Source organism: Plodia interpunctella, chromosome 17 (assembly GCF_027563975.2).
Source record: "Plodia interpunctella isolate USDA-ARS_2022_Savannah chromosome 17, ilPloInte3.2, whole genome shotgun sequence".
Taxonomy (NCBI): Eukaryota; Metazoa; Arthropoda; class Insecta; order Lepidoptera; family Pyralidae; genus Plodia; species Plodia interpunctella.
The window spans coordinates 6,903,601-6,922,958 of NC_071310.1; the positions used below are offsets into that span (position 1 = coordinate 6,903,601).

A 19,358-nucleotide genomic window follows, 5' to 3' on the forward strand; every position below is an offset into this window, starting at 1 on the left:
ATTAATTTCAAATGGAATGCATTATGAACCATGAATAAAATGCATTGTTTTCAAAAATGACGTGGCGTATGTGACAGCTGTTTTGTCTATGAAATTTGACAATTGCCAAATCAGCCAGGCTCTCCAGTCTGTAGAATTTCTTTAAAAAATCCTGATTTTATTGAATTTTCTGAATGAATACTAAGTGAGGCAGTGAATTTTAGTCCTTTTAGTTAACCTCAAGTCACCGCATGCATACCTGGTAAGTAAAACTTTAAATTTCGCTGTATATTTTGGTTCCAATTGGGCCTATGTTTTCATCATTTTCATGACTAATTTCTTTTTAGATCAACGATATGTCGACGTACGAGGAGTTTATTCAGAATAATGAAGACAGAGATGGTATACGTTTTACCTGGAACGTCTGGCCGTCCAGTAGGATCGAAGCTACGCGGCTTGTGGTTCCACTGGCATGTCTCTACCAACCGCTGAAGGAGCGACCAGACTTACCACCGATTCAATATGAACCTGTATTTTGTACACGTAATACATGCCGTGCTATACTAAATCCTATGTGTCAAGTTGATTATCGTGCAAAATTATGGGTCTGCAACTTTTGCTTCCAAAGGAATCCCGTAAGTACTATAAATATTTGTTTTATGTGTTGACTAGCGGCATCTCGGGGATTGCCTTTCGTAGGAATATCAGGATTAAAAGTATGTACCCTATGTCACTCAGGAATAATGTAGCTTCTTACTGGTGAAAGAATTATGAAAATTGGTTGAGTAGTTCTGAATTTTACACAAACTTGCAAACTTTACTTCTTCTTTGTTAAATTTGTGTCAATTTAGAGTGTAGATTTTAATTTTAGTGTAGATTTATGTTGGCAATGTGGGACAGCTGTACTTGTGTCATACTGAAATAGAGTTTAGGGAGAAGAGAAAGGAAAGTATGGATGCCCTCAGGGGGTTATACACATTGCCTATTTGATAATTTCATTACAATATTTTATCATTTTAAAATCAGGATATTTTAATACAAAGTTTGTCTATTTTGAGTAAAGAAAAAGGTTTCAGAATTTCATATATCAGTATTATTGAGATATTTAAAATATTGTAATTATAAATGGTTGAATTTACACATAATTTTCCAGTTCCCACCACAATATGCTGCTATATCCGAGCAGCATCAGCCTGCTGAGCTCATCCCCAACTTCTCCACTATAGAGTATACAATCGCCCGTGCCCAGACCATGCCACCCATCTTCCTACTGGTTGTGGACACATGCCTTGATGAAGAAGAACTTAGTGCACTGAAGGACTCTCTGCAGACGTCGCTCAGTTTGATGCCTCAGAATGCTTTGGTGGGCCTCATCACTTTTGGCCGTATGGTACAAATTCATGAGTTAGGTAAGAGGTCATAACCATTTTATTAAAATAAAATTTTGTTATTAATGTGTGTAAAGCCTAAAATTAGGGTAATGTGTTCTATGCAGCCACCACGACAGACCACCCACTGCTTTGGGTGGTGGTACAGTGTGGTAGCAACCAACTGGAAGTGAACAACTATATTTATTTCTTTCAGGTACTGAAGGTATATCAAAATGCTATGTCTTCAAAGGAACTAAAGATTTGCCAGCTAAGCAGATCCAGGAGCAGTTGGGTATAGGCCGTGTCAACATGCCGAACCCGCAGCAGAGGCCTGGTGCACCTGTACCCCAACCTCCGGCCCACCGGTTCCTACAACCCGTCAAGCAATGTGACATGGCTCTGACAGACTTACTCGGAGAACTTGGCCGAGATCCTTGGCCCCTTGGTGTAGGGAAACGGCCTTTGAGAAGCAGTGGAGTGGCTTTATCTCTTGCTGTTGGACTTCTGGAAGTCACTTACCCCAATACTGGAGCTAGAATTATGATGTTCCTAGGAGGTCCATGCTCTCAAGGTCCAGGTCAGGTAGTCAATGATGAGCTGAAGCAGCCTATCCGTTCCCATCACGATATTCATAAGGATAATGCCAAGTATATGAAGAAAGCTATCAAGCATTATGAGGCTCTGTCTTTAAGGTCGGCTACAAATGGACACTCAATAGATATATATTCATGTGCTCTTGATCAAACTGGTTTGATGGAGATGAAGCAGTGCTGTAATTCCACTGGGTGAGTTAAATTTGGTCAACATTTGATCTATGCCTGTGACTCTGTAATAATATTCTGGTGTTCCAGTCTTTAGCCTCTGTAATATTTTCTTTATCTGTGGTTTTTCTATAGTGTTGAAATGTTTTAATTCAACTCTAGGGAAAACACCCTAAACTCTATTGGTTCACTGCATACAACAGAATATAAACATACAGAGTGTTATTGTTTGGATTGGATTTGACTATTTTTATGCTGGATGCAGCAGGCGTATTTTCGAAAATCTTAGTAGTTTGTCTATTTTCATATTTTTCTTTAAAAATGAATGCTTTCTTGGTTATTCCATCTCCATCTTAAAGTAAAAACGTAAACTATATATAAATAATGGATTCTAACTTTTAAAATAAAATAACTAAACAATTGTTTTTCTCTATCACAGTGGTCACATGGTGATGGGGGATTCCTTCAACTCCTCCCTTTTCAAGCAGACATTCCAAAGGGTATTTGCCAAGGACCAAAAGGGTGACTACAAGATGGCGTTCAATGGAACCTTGGAAGTCAAGTGCAGCCGAGAATTAAAAAGTAAGATTATCAATATAAATCACATAAATTGGTTTGTTCCGCGGTTCCGGGCTTCAAGGACATTATGGCCGCATTCAACACAAAGTAAATTTATTACAGGCAGTATTTAAAAAATGAGAATGCAATTTATAGAAATTCACCAATACCAAATTGTATGGTTGACATTAATGATGGGAATAAATAAACATTCTTTATTTTGACGATGCTTGTTGGGGGTATTTCAGACGTTCATTATTGACGAAGCATGTGACGGATTTATTTACGCTTAGTAAATGGTGTTGCGGATGTTTTTTGAACCAAATTATGGACTACATGTTCTTTTAAAAATAAAATGAAATAAATATATCATTTCATCATGAAAATTGTTTGATGAACTAAATAAACGTTTATATAAGTGTATACGCAAACATGTTTTGTCAGAAATTTTACATAATGTAATAAATTAAATATAACACATGACAATCCAGACCCTATTTAAAACTATTTGATTATTAATGTTGTTTCAAAAATAATTGTGCACTTTGATTTCAGTAACCGGTGCAATCGGTTCCTGCGTGTCCCTGAACGTGAAGGGTCCCTGCGTGTCGGACCAGGAGGTGGGCATGGGCAACACTTGCCAGTGGAAGATGTGCACCTTCACGCCTAGCACCACCATGGGTATCTTCTTTGAGGTTAGTTTTCTTTCTCTTAATTTATGTATTCTAAATAAACTAGGAACCCTTTTAGTTTGGAGACATGACGAATGTCATGTCCGCCCGTCTGTCATCGGTATCTGTTCAGATAAAAGTAAAGAAAATATATTCAATTTAATATGACGGTATTATACTTAATCATGGTCGTTAGTCATGTAAATCTGTAAGTAAATGTCTGCTTTATTGGACATATTCATATTGTTTATTCGCCAACCAAGTGTTACAATGTACATACGAGTGGGTTCGCTGACGTCCACGGGTATTCCTACTCTTCTTAGAGAGTCGACTCGGCAAAATTTATCACAAATTGAAGCTTCCTAGTTGGGGGTAGGATGATGAATGTTTGACACTGTCTGTGTTATGCAGGTGGTGAACCAGCACGCGGCGGTGCCGCAGGGCGGGCGCGGCTGCGTGCAGCTCATCACGCAGTACCAGCACTCCAGCGGGCAGCGGCGCGTGCGCGTCACCACTATCGCTCGCAAGTGAGTGGATTTTTATATCCCTCCCAATCCCTGTCACAGTTGGTCATTTGTTAAATTACCTCCTCTCTAGCTTGACGTCACATAGTTTCAATTTTTGCAAACTATTTTTATATTAAATATTAATATACATTAATCTATAATATGGCGTGTGGTTCCGCCCTAGAATAGGAGTACTCCCATGAATGTCGTATATGACGACTAAGGGACACTAGAAGATAACTATGAGAGGTTACACGATTAACTATTTCTGTCCAGTTGGGGCGACGCGGCAGTGAATCTCCACCATATATCGGCCGGGTTCGACCAGGAGGCGTGTGCGGTGGTGATGGCCCGTCTAGTTGTGTACCGCGCGGAGCTGGAAGACGGGCCCGACGTGCTGCGCTGGCTGGACCGCATGCTGATCAGGCTGGTGAGCGCACTCTGACTACTGTGAGTCTCCGTCTGACACGTGGCGCCCGGGGTCGATCAAATTCAAATTTCTTTATTCAATATAGGATGATATACACATCACTTATTGACGTCAAGAAAAATACTTGAACTAAGTCTACTGCCGACTTCCAAAGCGCAGGTGAAGAGGAAGCGGCGCAACAAACTTCACCGCGGCCTTTCCTCCAAAGACGTCAATTAACAAATGTAGGTATATATATATAGATATTACAAATGAAGAGGACGATTTTCAATAAAATTATTGAAAATGTCAAAAAAATATATATAAAAGTATAAATAAAAAAATATGTAAAACTAAATGTAAAAAACGTACGTAATGCGTACGACCAGGAGCCGTGTGCGGTGGTGATAGCTCGTTTTGTCTCATGCCGGCTCCACACTATCCTGGAGATCTCGCCGAACTTTGACGGATTCGGCATACATTGCTGGTTTTTCATTGTGGTAAATAAAAGCACTCATATGAACTACGCAATGTTCATGCTTTGCGTTCGTGTTCGATGATAGTGTGGAGCCGGCATCAGGGTTAGAGGTCACATTTGTGTGAGTTTTTCCTACAGCAATTAATATTGGATGCTTTTAAAGTATAAATAGGTGGACATTTACCATTACTTGTATAAACCAAATTGATATGAAATGATATTATTGTTCTCATAAAAAGGAATACTTTTATCAATCCTATGGTAAACTTTGGTACACTACCGCCAAGTGATTTAGACGTTTTGGACTTAAAAAAGAAGAACCGGTCAAATGAGACTTTGTCACTATGTAATATGTCCAAGTAGTCCAAAAAATCAATATATTTTCCCCCAACAGTGCCAGAAGTTCGGCGAGTACGGCAAGGACGACCCCAACAGCTTCCGCCTGTCCGAGAACTTCAGCCTCTACCCTCAGTTCATGTACCACCTGCGTCGCTCGCAGTTCCTGCAGGTCTTCAACAACTCTCCGGACGAGACTACTTTCTATAGGTGAGTACAATCCCCGGCACATAATTCGGTTCAAAATGTCGGCCGTCAGTGCAGGTTTAATCCTTACATATTATAAAACAAAGTCCTCTACCGCGTCTGTTTGTCTGTTCGCGATAAACTCCAAAACTACTGCAGGGATTTTCATGCGTTCAGTTTCAGTTTTCAACAATAGCTAATGTGGTTCCTGGGGAAGGTTTATATGTATAATTAATTACGTTGTTAGAGATAAAAGTGAGAATTTCGGGATAAACAGTACCCTGTGTTATTTCAGGTTATATTCCACCCGTGCACAAAATTTCATAACAATCGGTTAGTAGATTTTGCGTGAAAGAGTAACAAACATTATAGTCGAATTTTGATCAAAACTATATATTTCCACAGGCACATGCTAATGCGCGAAGACCTAACTCAGTCGCTGATCATGATCCAGCCGATCCTGTACTCGTACTCGTTCGAGGGTCCACCGGAGCCGGTGCTGCTGGACACCTCCTCCATCCAGCCGGACAGGATTCTTCTCATGGACACGTTCTTCCAGATCCTCATATACCATGGCGAGGTCAGTTTAAAAATATATAGATGAAAGTTCAAATTATTATTTTATATGTATGTATTAGAGATTTTTTATGATTTATAATTTCTATTAATTCCCAAGGCACATATTTTAGTTTGGAAATTATTGTAACAAATATTTAATATCCAATATGTGGCAGTTTTTGACACACTCTTGAGTTCCCATGATGTTGCAAATCGATATTTTATCATAATAATGCGTGAGACACATTGTCTGTATAAGAAAAGTTTACTAGTTTATTTCTCACTTCTCATGCTCGTAAAGTTTGACATTGTTTGATTGGATGTAAACAGTCTAAAGATTTCAAGCTCAAGAGTATTCCGTAAAATCTTCGTCTATGAATTTCTATTTTGCTTATGATTATCTCGTACAAAAGTAAAATACTCTAGAGCAAAAAACTGAAATTATAAGTGAACATTTCACCCTCGTCTCGGCGTAAATATCCACATAAACCCCTCGCTCCTTCGATTTACGATCTTGATGTACAATCACTTAATACTTATACTATATATATTTTTATAGTCCTGAACGTATAATTCCGCCAACAGACGATAGCCCAGTGGCGCGCGTTGCGCTACCAAGACATGCAGGAGTACGAGAGTTTCGCGCAACTGCTGCGCGCGCCCGTCGACGACGCGCAGGAGATACTGCAGACCAGGTTCCCTGTACCGCGCTACATCGACACTGAGCACGGCGGATCACAGGTATACCATCCCCTTTTGCAAATTATATCTATATTCATTTATATATAAGGTAATTTTTTATGAAATAAACAGTGAAAGAAGAACGAAATATGTTGACTTTCCATACCTCAAGTCCTCAAGTTTCATCATCTGTCATGTGTGCATAAAATTTGTGCAGTCGTAGTAAAATCGTCATGTATATAATTTTTTTTAACTTTTGCCCAGCAGTGGGACCTGAGAGCTACATAAAAATATATAATTTTATATAGATAGAATACCTAGAACATAACACAAAATAGCACAAAGGACACATTGGAAGTGGAGTTCTGGGTGTATATACTAGCTCCTATAGGAATTTCGGTATAAAAAGTACCCACCAGAATATTTATCAAGATTACAACATTTTCCATGATTGGTCCACTCAAAAACATAAGGGTTTCGTATACATAAAGCGAGTATGCTTTTGTATGTATTTTTTTAAAAACACACGAGACAAGGAGATAAAGTTATTTATTCGAAAATTCCTAATAAACCTACAGTAAACCGTTTAAGTCGTCTCGACGCTATAACCCATGGAGTGTTTCCTTTCCAGAATTTTTTCCAACATATCGTTCACTTTCTGTTGCGTTTTCAAAAAGTTTCTAAAATGAGTGTCGTCGTACGGAGAGTTCTTCATATTTAGCGGCTGTTGGTGACGCGGCGCGATTGGCCTGTCATATCCGTATTCTCGGGCGCTGTTCAATAACCTAATAACGTCCTTGTTTCCCCCATATACGTCGTTGCTAAATCCAAAAATTTGCCCTAAAATATCCTTGTTTTGTCCAATAAAATCTTTGTTATGATTATCGAATCTCTCATCTTCCCTTTCCAGCTTTTGGTGGTATTTGCCGCTGTGTCCATTAGTGGGTATTTTTTCCAAATAGCTTTTATGGCTATTGCTAATCATGTCAAAATAATTTATATGTTCATTCTCTTTATTATTATCTTTGTTGTAATGTCTCAATTTGTCGTTTCTACCTTCAATATTATGCGTTGCATAGTTGTGTGTTCCGTAGCTATGCGTTCGTATGAATTGGTCGTCTTGGGTTATGTCGTATTTTTTATGTGCTCTATTATATCGATTAAAGTCAACATTTCCGAAGTGAGAATATTTCTTGTAGTCCAAGCTGGGTATAGTAGTTTTTTGGCTTTTATTTTTTTCAAAGCTCGTAACAGCTCGATTTTTACTTAAATCTGCCATAAATGTATTGTACCTGCTTTTGTTGTCAATCATTTTCATTGGTTTTGCTGTCGACATCACTACGACTTGGTTTACTATTTTTAGCGAGTTTGGCATCGGTACCAACAATGGTGCGATCTCTCCAGAGTTCGTTTGAATTATTGACGGCAATTTTTGTATCTCCTGGCGTGTCAAATCGCGGAATGGGTTCATTAATATATGTTTGACATTAGTCATTCTATTAAACATATTATTTTGTATAGTTCCAATGAGAAGATCATTGTTTCTTTCCTCTTTTGATTGAGTGTTTTTCTTGTTTTTTGAGTGTGTTACATTGATTTTGTCAGTTATTACTTTTAGACGCTCGTACAAATCTAGAATTTTATCCATTACTTGATAGACATTTCCAGTAGAATTTCGTGGTATAGTTGTCGAGGTAGGTTTGAGATCTGAAATTAAAAAAATAGCTTTAGAATATATTGCATATAGAACTCAATGTGGGATAGAAAGTACATAATTTTTAATTACATATTACCATTTGACATTGTTGCATTATTTGTTTTATTCAAAACCGTTAGAGAAACATTAGTTGTCGCAGGTGTGGCTGTAATATTAATAACTCCCAAATCTTTTAAAATCAAAGCTTTTACACTGTCAGCGATGTCCTGGATCGTTTGCTTTGTAATTTTTTTACTTTCACCTTCATTTCCTGAAAAGTTATTTCTTTTTAACTGTTTTTCGATTTGTTGGTTGATTGTTGTGTCCATTTGATTTTCTTGTCGTAATGCTCCATTTTCCGCATTTGCCTTTCTTGATATAGTATCAAATTTAGATGGATTATCGAATCGTTCTTTGGATTTAAAAATATCGCCTATGTTAAACACAGGACTAAATTTTCTTGTATCAAATTGCTGATTGATTGGTGTGTCCATTTGATTTTCTTGTCTCAATGCTCCGTTTTCTATATTTAACACATCAAATTTGAAAGGGTTGATGTATCGTTCCTTGGATATAGTTAAGTCGCCTATATTAAATACAGGACCTGTTCTTTTTTTGTCAAACGTATATAGTCGTTCATTTTTTGCTTTGAACTTATTAAATAAATCTCTACTTGCTTCACCACTAACTATATCCTGTATACTCTGTGTGCTGTCATATGAATGAATTAAATCTTTATAAAACGGAAGAATTAATTCTCCTAAATCGTTTGGGTTATTTCTTTCAGTAGAAGTCAGGACGGACTCTTTTGTCTTTGTTGACAACAAGCCTGCCAACCATCGGCCCAAGGCCGGCTTGTTTTGACTTGGATTAGTATAGCGTGGAGTAGAAGTGACAGTTTTCAGTAATTTCATTTGTTGTTTATATTTCGGTGATATAGCCCTAGTTGTCCCTTTTGTGGTATCTTCGACAATTTTCTGAGCTCGCTTGTCGCTCGATTTCGCTAATGTTTGCCAAAAGTATAGAATATTGCGAAGTTTCGTTTCATCGTTTTCTGGAACATGCTCTGCTTTCTTTACAAAACTTTCTGGGATGTTTCGTGTGCTGAAACTAGGTTCAAAGTTTGTACGCGCACTTTCGATTTTTGGTGACGTTATAGCTTCGGGGTTTCCGTCTATATAATTTCTTCTAGACATTTTTTGGATATCAGATATATATTTAACAATTGGCTCGAAGTCTTTATCCGCAGCGCTTTCGTTCGGCGCCACGTTTGTTAAATTAGAAAGATCTGAAAACAATCCATGTCTTACATCAAATTTAATAGGATATACTACTCTTCATTGTTTAAGTTAACGGAAATGTATGTAATCCGTCATTTTATACAATTCCTAGGAAATGTATGTAACTCCGGTCAATCACATACACACATAACATACACAAAATATACATGAAATAATGTAATGCGTTTGCATCACAATAAGAGACGGCTCAGTGTTACGCGGTGTAAAGTTACCGACACTGGTTTTCAGCCGTCTGTGGCGTCATGGACGACACAAAAATCTTACTACTTACTAGATTGATAATAATGATATATCTAGTTTAATATCTAGTAGTTCCTTACCAATCGTTGTAGGTGAACTGGTGGTGGTGGTGGTTGTGGTCACGTAGACAGGTTTCTCGGTTTGACTGGCCAATGCAAGTTTATTTATAGAACACTCTTGCTGCATGGTCCTAAAATCGGTTTAATCGGTTAAATATTATGGTTACAAGTTCTAGTTTTGAAATAACAACAGATGAAAATAAGCAGGGAAACAATACTCACTCGTTATTCATATCTATGTTGATGCTATGTCGTCGTAGTTTTGTCAACAAATTAACATCCATATCTTCCTTTTTGAGACCACTGAACCACAGCACACATACTAAATCTGAAAGATTTTATGTCGGTTATGATTTATATAACATGTTAGGTAATGTGATAACCTACGTGGGGAGTTTAAAGCGGTTTGGGTGTCCGTTATGTGGAATATTATATTATATGGAACCTTTTAGCTGGACAAGTTCTGTGCCTTGGGCGAGTGCGAGCGCGATTGGTGGGAACGTACATGTGACGGCGAGGACTGCCAGAATGCCGCGGTACCACATAGTTCCTTATCGCCGTATGCCGCGATTTACCTAGCATTTTATTGTTTTGCTGCCTTGTCGAATTGAGGCCAGCGCTCATATTGTTTCCTTTTCTGATCGATGGATAAAAATGACCGATTAATTTTTGTTGAACGGTTATTTGATGAAGCGGTTGATTGGTTTTTTAGATAGGCGGCGTTCCAAGTGAAATTAGTAATTGGAAATGTTATAATTGGGATATTGGAATATTAAAGTGACGAGTTTTTACTGTTGCATTAAATATTTAGCTGAATTGTTTTTCATCAATGTAACATTATAATTTTATGAAAATTAAAATCTTTGGATAATACTTCTAATAATAATTTATAAATAATTTTATTTCGGGTAATAATATATGTAAAGTATAAAAATCTAATACAAATGTCAGTTACCCATATTATAAATACCGACTAACACGTATAATAGGTATATAACTAGGTCACACGTAACGACGACATTAACAATCGGAAATTGGGATTGACTATGGTATTTTGTTTAAAGACACAACTGCACTAAATTAACCTAAGTAAATCATAGAAATATTTATTAAATAAAGTATAAACTTATTTCCAGGCTCGTTTCCTGCTGTCCAAGGTGAATCCTTCGCAGACGCACAACAACATGTACGCATACGGCGGGGTGAGTTTTCGACATTTATTAGATAAAACAGACAAATGTAACTTATATGAGCACTCCAGATGCTTAGAAGTAGCAAGCAAGATTATGACACTTAATTTTAACATAGTTATTTTAATTCTTAACTTTATCTTGCTTCGTGTTTACGATGCTATTTTGTTTATTTTCAATATTTGACAGATGTATAATATTCGTAGATGATTGAATGAAACAAAAAATAACCAAATTATTACAGTCGAATAGATATAGTAATGATAAAGCTGACAAATTAATTTACTAAAGTATGTATTATAGAAATATGCATGGTTTTGACATATCAGTATGAGAGTTTTCAGCATGGTTTGATATGTTTTATTTTTTTTTTGTTCCATCCATTGTTTCGGCGAAACCAGGCGATGCCGATACCATCAGCGGTAGACATTTTTTTTTTACTTTTATATTTCAAAAAGGGCTGGTTTTTTTAACGCTTACATCTTGCTTTGTACTAACTTCATGACAGAATAACAGGAATTGATGTTTGAATTTTCGCGACTCTGATTTGCTTGTGCCGTTTTCTGCTTGTATAATGTTAAACATAAAAGTGGTCATCCAAGTCGTGGACCTGAAAATTCATACTGTACAATTATAGTATGAATTTTAAGGAATTTGCTTTAAAATAAAAGTTGGATTAAAATAAAATGGTAGGGGACATATTTTGGACGACCACTTTGTAACCAATTATTTTAATATGTGACCTTTAAAAAATTAGTTTCCTAATACTCAATAACAAAAATAAATAAAGTTATATTTTTTTAATTTTTATTAGTTAGACAAAGGCAATGGGAAGTTAATATAGTTTATGTAGTTAAAACATGTTTTAGTAGTATTTTTCGCATTTTTATTGTTCACTTATTTTTACATTGACTATGCTTCATTTTCTCTGTTCCGATAAGTATTTTTTAACTGGTGGCGGCCTTTCCAAAAATAATCTTAAACTTAACATAATTTCTAGATTTAACAAAATGCTTATAGCGCGATTCGTACGGTAATGTCCTCGTAAAATGTCGAAGAGGGCCGTTATCAAAATGGTCTGTTAGCGGCTACTTTCTTTCTCTTAACTAGACAATACGCATATATCGTATACGCGTATTGTCTGCTTGGTTCCGCCCTAGAGTAGAACCACTCCATATAGGTACTTCCGTAGATGTCGATTAAGGGATACATAGCTTAGGCTACAGGACAATAGCATTCTAAAATATGGTTGATGTAAGGCTAATGGTAAAATTTAAAAAGTTTGTTTTTTACGCTTCACTACGTTACAGCTGCGAACGTGAAAGGGAACATATGGAGATAGAGAGAAATTAATTATTGGTTAAACCATGAAGAATAAGCAGGTTGTGCTCAAATTATATTTTCTTATAGGACGGTGGCGCCCCCGTGCTTACGGACGACGTTTCCCTGCAAGTTTTCATGGAGCATCTGAAGAAACTGGCCGTATCGTCCACAGCTTAAAATTTGAATATCCCGCCATCTTATCGCGTATAATCATTTCGCTGATGTCTGTTTTGGTATTGCTAAGGCCTACTTGCATTGATCGGATTTGATTTGATACGGAACTAACTTATCTGTATCGGCGTGAGCGTCGCTACTGTTGAATGACTTGAAAAATGACTTTTTTTGATTGACTGTTGAAAATTTTCAATTTTGAGTGTTACAACACGCAATTTGATAACCTATCCAATTACGCAAAAGCCATAAAAAATTCTTTGACATTGACAAACCTATCATCATCATCCGCAGCCATCGGTGACCGCTGGGTATAGTCCTCCTTCCGTCTACGTCTTCTGACAAACTTGTAGTTATATTTATCCCGTAAACATGCAAGTGAGCTTTAGTAGGCAAACAGGCATACGGCTCACCTGATGCGTGCAGTCATCGCAGTCACTAGATATGTCACTTTCGCAACGGCGAGCCAGATTGTTTTCCCGCCCTTTAAATATGGTATTAGAATTGGCTTCACCCTCACCTTACGATATTATGAAGATTTTGTGTCAAAATGCGAAGACACATTCACTTGTCACTTAAAAAATTAAAAAAAAACAATATACTAAACTGCGATGATTTGGATATTCGGAGCCAATTTTACAAATACAATGTAAATTAATAATATGGAAATGTTTTTAATATAATTATTCAATATTTATTTATAAGAAGAACATCTATTTTACTTTTTTTTCATTTTATAAATCTATGTACAGTTCGGAATTTAATTCAGACATGTATTACTCGCTGAAATTTAAGGTATTACAATAAGAAAACTAGTATAACTGATTCCTTTGTAAATGGTAAATAAAATCTGGATTGATATAAAAAAACATATTTTATTTGGATTTTCGACACGCTACCTTAGAAATAAATACGAATTATATTATACTTATCTATCACCGACTTATTTGTAACATTTTTGCAGAATGAAGGGTACTTTCTTCTACAAAAATGTTACCAGTAAGTTTGGGTAGGTATACCCAAACTAATAATAAAATTTATGCTACTTTCATAACACCTTTTCTACCCTTGCTAAGTTGGGATCTATATACTTCTATGTATTTATTATTTAATGTATTCGTAAAAAAAATAAAAAATGTGGAAATGTGACATAACTGCAATAGTGTGCTCACAATGGAACCATAGTGTTATAGCCCTAAAAGATATTATATACACATATAACGACGGAATACATATACATATTCCGTTATTAATTTGAGATGTATAAATTTTAACTGACTATGCATTTTTATAATTAGGACCACCACAGTCCGTGCAAAAATACTGACGTAGCAATTATATTGCTAATGTCAAAAACATGTTTTATGTAGTCTCTTAACATATACATATATATATATATATATATATATATAATTCTATACATCAAAAGTTTTGATGACTAAGAGCCATTTCCCATAACTCTGACGTGCGTTGACGTACGTCGAAACTTCATACAATTTCTGCATTGTGTCGACGGACGTCAAAACGACAGAGCGCGACTGAGCTATGTGTGGCATGGCTCCAAGTCATGGATTTAGTAAGTACTTGTACGGAGTACCTACTATTTCCATGCTCTAAGTACATAGAGCTGACGTAGATGCAGTAAACACTTTGTTCTGCCATGGCAATATGCATGCGTTCGTAAACGCTGATTGTTCGTTAATGTCCAATCTTCTGAACACCGAAATCTAAATTTCTGAACTAGATAGAATTGTACTTAAAATCACTAAACTCTGAGGAAGCAATTAAAATTCCGATTTCTGCGTAGGTATATAAAATTGTTAAATTTTATAGCTTAATTTTGGCGCGTGTACATCAGTTTCTAAACCAGGCGGAAAAGCGTACATCAATGTTATATCTGGTATAATAACCACCGATGCACCAGTAGTCAACGTATCAATGTTCAGTTAGTTTAATTATAAATTTAATTTTTATGTCCATTTTTCATTTTTCCATCTATCCCACGACCTACTTTGTCACAATAAAAATATTAATTTATAACACATTAAACTTATTATAATATAGTTTAAAAACATGCCGTTTGGCAATAATCTAAGCAATTTATATACATAGACAAATGACTAATTAATAAGTCGCCAAATATACAATTAGCTTACAAGTGTCAGACACTTCGTTAAAAGCCCGGATTAATCCTTTAAATATCATTGCATTGATATGAGAATTTTAACATCGACCTTTATTTATGGTTACATAGGGACATCCGATCGGTAGGGCAAAGGAAGTGGCCAGAGAGAACACATAATAATGAAAAGTAAGCACTTCGATTGCCATATAAAATAATAAATTAACTGAGATGTTGGTCATGCCATGCTTTTAGGCGGCTTGAACAAAATTTGACAATAAATTTGTTGTTTTTTTGTTGAAATTTGTTAACAATAACACACTCGATAAGAAAATAATAATGTATTCTACACAAAGTGCCGAAGAATGTCTAGTCAACCTTGTAATAAGACTGTACATTTTTACCAGCCTTACAATCAGTAGTATTGTAGTTGTTCCCATATTACCATTAACTTCTCTAGGTCTAGTAGTAATATGGGACATTTTTTCTATCCCATGTTACTATCGGCTAAACATTCACCACACCTTGTTGTTTATTAAAAATCAGTTTTTGCATTCACATTATCAATCAATTATCTCATATCAATGTCGTATACTCCAATCAGCTAACAACTAAACAACAGCAAACAATTACGAATATACCAAGATATCACACACAAAGGTCCAAGAGCATAGACAACTCATTTTTTAGTTAGAAGCCCATATATAATGACCACTAGCACTATGGTCAAAATATACTTGATGTATATGGTTCAAGAGTTTGGAGGTCAATTGAGGAAACGGATGGACATCTTCTGCTCGACATCTGTTCTCTCCAGTGCCCGGCAGAACTCCTCGAAGGATATCATCTGGTCGTTGTTGGTGTCAGCTTCGAGGATTGTCCGCTCCGCAATACTGGACAGCTGCTCTTCACTGAAAATGATAACACAAAGTGTTATAATTAAAAACATTAAAGTAATTATATAAAAATAATTCCTCATGTGGAATAAAACACACACAACAATTTTTTTGCACTATTCATGAAATGGTTTGCCATTGCCTTCTCCATAGCACACACAAGTTGATAATCGACCAGAATGCAGGTTTCCTCATGATGCTTGCACGATGACACCGGAAGCAAGTGATCTTGATGAAATATCTATTTCTGTTACTCAAAATATATTGTCATATAACTTGTCCATATATTGATTCTCATAAACAATGTTAGTGTTCGTTAAAATTTTGGTAATTACTAAAATCAATTCCTTGACTAATAAGTTCTCGCGCGGCCCGATCAGACTGTGATCTATGATCCTGTGTCTTTATTATCTCCTGGCTCAAAGTGTTAATGATAAAAAGATGACATGAACCAACTTATCACGATTTAATACAGATATACTGTAATCTTTAAAGCTATTGATTATTACAATCAACCACAAACAACTCAATTATCCAAAAATACATATTTTTTATTATTATTTTTATGAATGACTAGATGTTGCCTGGGGCTTTGCTCCAATTGGAATTTTGAGATAAAATATAGCCTATAGCACTATTGAATATTGTACCTTTCTAATGGTGAAAGAATTTTTGAAATCGGTTTGGTAGTTTCGGAGATTACTCACCTCAAACATACAAATAAATGCTTACCTATTTATAATAATAGTATAGACAGCATAATCATTACCTGATATTTGCTCCAACCATCATATGAAGGATCGCCAGCAGTTCATCCCTGGAGATTTTGCCATCATTGTCCAAGTCATACATGGAGAATGCAACTACAAATGAGACAGTAGAATTTAAATATGTTATTTGATTTTATTAAGACATAATATATAAACCATTAATATTGTAGCTCTAATTAAATGACTACTCTATTGAATTGGGTGAAACTTATAATACATGTATTGTATGTAGTCACTAAGTAAAAAAATTATATCGTTTTTTTATTTATACTGCTATTAGCTTAGCTTTATTTTGTGAATAGAAAAAACAGTGTTCAATAAAATAGGTTCTTACATCGCAATTTCTCCTCCCGACTATTCAATTTGTTTTCTCTATTCTTCCTTATTGGCCGGAAATGGGATAACACCCTCATGAACTGCAGGAAGTTAACCCTATCATCATGGCTTTCAGCGAAGAATGAGTGAACGATGCGTTCACTGAGCGGGTTGATGGCGAGCTCTGGGATCCGCAGGAAGTCATCCCTTGACAGAGTACCACAGTCATTCTTATCTAATGACGTGAAACGAGAGTACAAGCGCTCAATTTGATTTGGTGTAACTGAAAAAAACCATGCAAGACTGTAACACTACAACCATACTTCTGTTCTGAGCTGTGTAGGATCTTCACATTGAATTCCAGAGATTAGTTCCTTTTTTAATTTACCTAAAATATCAATGCTAAAAGGCCTCCTCTCTATTTCACCATTTACCTGATGGTGCGACAGACAAGAATAGGCGCCGGAAAGAAATAAATGGCGAAGCTCCTTACATAAATTAAAGAAAGCCTTAGCTTACCTAATACATATTCTGTCTGTATACCAATTATAATAAAAATGGGTAACATATATATAAAATTTACTTACATCCGGTTTCTTCTTGAATTTGTGCTATTTCCTCCTCCCGCAATAGTAATGAAGATTTGTTCCCCATTTTGAAACAACACTTATGACCTTCTAAAGCAGCTACACGACCTTCTATTCAGCTACTGGCCTTTAGATTATGTGCAGTTTGTGCATGCACCGAACAATAATTGATTTTTCACGACTTATCACCGCAATAAAATTGATCTGAACTTAGGTTATATTACGCATTACACGAAATTCATGGATACTGCACTCAAAGATTGTTAATTTATGTTCGTTTATTGGCAATAATAATTCAAAATTAATTGACCTTTGAAATCATCTGATAAAATAACACAACAATAAACTTTGACACATAATGACGAAATCGAAAGAATCATCAAGTGACATAATGAAATGACATTTATTTTTTATTGACATTGACGGTTACCAGCTGACTATCATTTGTAAGAAATGTTGCGTTCGTATCGATTAAAAAATATAACGATAATTTAATAAGGTTATACATAATAATACATTTTATTTGAAATAAGAAGGACAAAAATGTATTTTGAAAATTATAATAAACTAGCAGCCAATCCAGGCATCGCTCGGGTACAACAACAATAAATAATTCACCTAAACCTTCCTCAGGAATCCTATTTATAAGAAAACATAAAAAAACCCGTAACAGATAGACGCAAAAGAGGTACTTATTAGTAAGGATAGCTCACAGATATAAAAACATTACAGGCATAGCTTACTATCGTATTACGATAATGTAGATAACGTGATGTGCTTTGTATAGAGCATGGCATTAACAGGTACTCCGTACTCCAAATACGTACTAAAGCCGTGGTAATAGAGTAGGTATATTACTATTTTCAGGTTTCAAAAGTTACAACGGTTGCTAAGTTACTGAAGCGATTTACTGAAAAAAGTTTCGATGCTACGACTGACTGTGTCATAGTGAAGGGTATAGTGGCGATTTATAAACAATCTTATTTATCTTATTTTTAATAATTAAATTTACAAAAAAAACTGCAAACATGAGCGTTTCGAAAGTGCCGTCCGAATTTTTACCGGATAAAAGCGGAGAAATATTGCCATTGGATCCTCTAATAGAAGTCAATGAAAATGCTGTTGATCGCCCATACGAAGAAGGCGATTTCTTGGAAATATCACCAAGAATATTCAGTGTTAAGGACATCAAAGATAAAATGACTATACCTTCTTTGAATAATGCCATTTACGAACTGGGTGTGGTAAATTTGTGCTGGCCGGAAATTACGGAACCTGTATTTGAAACTCGTACGTGTTTTCCCAAGAGTTATTATACGAATTCCACTAAAGAACGTCTCCTGTTGGCGTATGCGGAAAATTTCAGGCGACAATTTAAATTTCATTACAAAGGAAGGAAACCTTTGCTGCTACAAGCTCCCAACGAGTGTGGTTTACAGGTAGGTCCTACACAACTTTACTTTCTCACTTAGACAACAGATGGCGACTCTTCCATAGAGAGCGTCGTTAAATTAATAGGGTACCATTTTTTTTTCATTGTTTATACACGACTGCCCTGTTTGTTTGTCTGCTGGGTCACTATAGCTTAACATACGGATAGATCGAGTTTAATTTTGTTCGAATGTTTTTAGGGTATGTATACTTCGTGATTTTTAAATAAGAGATTTGAGAGATACTGTTGGATAGTTCACTAAGGTAACTAAGGTATATTCGCCTACTTGCCCCTAGAAGGCGGTAGGTAGTCGTAGCAGTAATGTCAGATGCCTTTAGACTTTAATGAAACCAGCACCAGTGTTAGCAATACTACACAAGTACTCGACAAGAAATAATAAGTGATCGTGTAAATAGTTTATTTCTTTTTATTTTATCAATATTTCAGGTTTTATCTATATTTCAGAAAATGGTGTGTACCTCAATAAGGCCTACGAAGCTGTGTTACCGAGGCACAAATACCTGGCAAGGTGTTGCATCACTGGTTTCCGACTATTTCGACTACGAGCCTCTGACGAAACCTATGCTGCACGTGAGTACTTTTATTATTTTCAAATAGATATACGAAAGGAACGCGAGTAAGACTTATTTAATTTCAGTTATTTGTCAAAAGATGGCGGCTTTATTTTCAACAAAATAATTTTAGCATATTGCTTAGGTACGTCGATAGGCTTTTTAACACTGACGTTACACTGTTGCACTGT

At 35.9% G+C, this 19,358-nt stretch overlaps 4 protein-coding genes across 6 annotated transcripts in view; 2 read left to right on the forward strand and 2 right to left on the reverse strand.

Moving 5' to 3' along the window:
* Positions 1 to 80: 80 nt before the first annotated feature.
* Positions 81 to 13,342, forward strand: Sec23 (Secretory 23). 2 transcript variants are annotated; one of them, XM_053757366.1, is made up of 14 exons: positions 81 to 241; positions 327 to 614; positions 1,133 to 1,388; positions 1,564 to 2,134; positions 2,550 to 2,692; positions 3,224 to 3,363; positions 3,751 to 3,866; positions 4,122 to 4,275; positions 5,127 to 5,278; positions 5,660 to 5,834; positions 6,398 to 6,553; positions 10,926 to 10,991; positions 11,381 to 11,401; positions 12,390 to 13,342. In XM_053757366.1, the coding sequence occupies exons 2-14, from the start codon at positions 336 to 338 to the stop codon at positions 12,477 to 12,479; spliced, it is 2,319 nt and encodes a 772-aa protein (XP_053613341.1). In that variant the 5' UTR covers positions 81 to 241; positions 327 to 335; the 3' UTR covers positions 12,480 to 13,342. The 2 variants fall into 2 exon arrangements, with proteins under 2 accessions (XP_053613341.1, XP_053613343.1); XM_053757368.1 differs by lacking the exon at positions 11,381 to 11,401.
* Positions 7,025 to 11,391, reverse strand: LOC128676913 (uncharacterized). Of its 2 annotated transcripts, none has more exons than XM_053757365.2 (5): positions 10,295 to 11,391; positions 10,012 to 10,117; positions 9,811 to 9,920; positions 8,287 to 9,477; positions 7,025 to 8,200 (listed from the first exon to the last, which is right to left on the reverse strand). In XM_053757365.2, exons 1-5 carry the CDS (start codon positions 10,332 to 10,334, stop codon positions 7,080 to 7,082), a joined length of 2,568 nt encoding a protein of 855 aa, XP_053613340.1. In that variant the 5' UTR covers positions 10,335 to 11,391; the 3' UTR covers positions 7,025 to 7,079. The 2 variants fall into 2 exon arrangements, with proteins under 2 accessions (XP_053613340.1, XP_053613339.1); XM_053757364.2 differs by having other exon boundaries at positions 10,235 to 11,391.
* Positions 13,329 to 17,532, reverse strand: elm (ethanol sensitive with low memory). The gene is made up of 4 exons (XM_053757369.1): positions 17,164 to 17,532; positions 16,596 to 16,859; positions 16,261 to 16,354; positions 13,329 to 15,506 (listed from the first exon to the last, which is right to left on the reverse strand). The coding sequence occupies exons 1-4, from the start codon at positions 17,228 to 17,230 to the stop codon at positions 15,362 to 15,364; spliced, it is 570 nt and encodes a 189-aa protein (XP_053613344.1). The 5' UTR covers positions 17,231 to 17,532; the 3' UTR covers positions 13,329 to 15,361.
* Positions 17,533 to 18,089: 557 nt separating this feature from the next.
* The window catches only part of lobo (lost boys), a 128,752-nt gene continuing 127,483 nt past the window's right edge, over positions 18,090 to 19,358 (forward strand). Inside the window, exons 1-2 of the mRNA XM_053757482.1 lie at positions 18,090 to 18,602; positions 19,061 to 19,186. Of these exons, the coding sequence (XP_053613457.1) occupies positions 18,192 to 18,602; positions 19,061 to 19,186 (537 nt within the window). The 5' untranslated portion in view covers positions 18,090 to 18,191. The remainder of the gene's footprint in view (positions 18,603 to 19,060; positions 19,187 to 19,358) is intronic.

What these genes read in the sequence shown, in the direction of transcription:
- Sec23 (XM_053757366.1), top strand. Translation starts at nt 336, where the DNA reads ATGTCGACGTACGAGGAGTTTATTCAGAATAATGAAGACAGAGATGGT. An exon ending in TTTGCTTCCAAAGGAATCCC is followed by an intron (nt 615 to 1,132) that starts GTAAGTACTATA and finishes ATAATTTTCCAG; the next exon opens with TTCCCACCACAATATGCTGC. An exon ending in GGTACAAATTCATGAGTTAG is followed by an intron (nt 1,389 to 1,563) that starts GTAAGAGGTCAT and finishes TATTTCTTTCAG; the next exon opens with GTACTGAAGGTATATCAAAA.
- LOC128676913 (XM_053757364.2), bottom strand. Translation starts at nt 10,334, where the DNA reads ATGTGGTACCGCGGCATTCTGGCAGTCCTCGCCGTCACATGTACGTTC. An exon ending in AACATAGATATGAATAACGA is followed by an intron (nt 9,921 to 10,011) that starts GTGAGTATTGTT and finishes AACCGATTTTAG; the next exon opens with GACCATGCAGCAAGAGTGTT. An exon ending in TAATGCAACAATGTCAAATG is followed by an intron (nt 8,201 to 8,286) that starts GTAATATGTAAT and finishes TTTTAATTTCAG; the next exon opens with ATCTCAAACCTACCTCGACA.
- elm (XM_053757369.1), bottom strand. Translation starts at nt 17,230, where the DNA reads ATGGGGAACAAATCTTCATTACTATTGCGGGAGGAGGAAATAGCACAA. An exon ending in TCGGGAGGAGAAATTGCGAT is followed by an intron (nt 16,355 to 16,595) that starts GTAAGAACCTAT and finishes TCTCATTTGTAG; the next exon opens with TTGCATTCTCCATGTATGAC. An exon ending in ATGGTTGGAGCAAATATCAG is followed by an intron (nt 15,507 to 16,260) that starts GTAATGATTATG and finishes TATCATTTTCAG; the next exon opens with TGAAGAGCAGCTGTCCAGTA.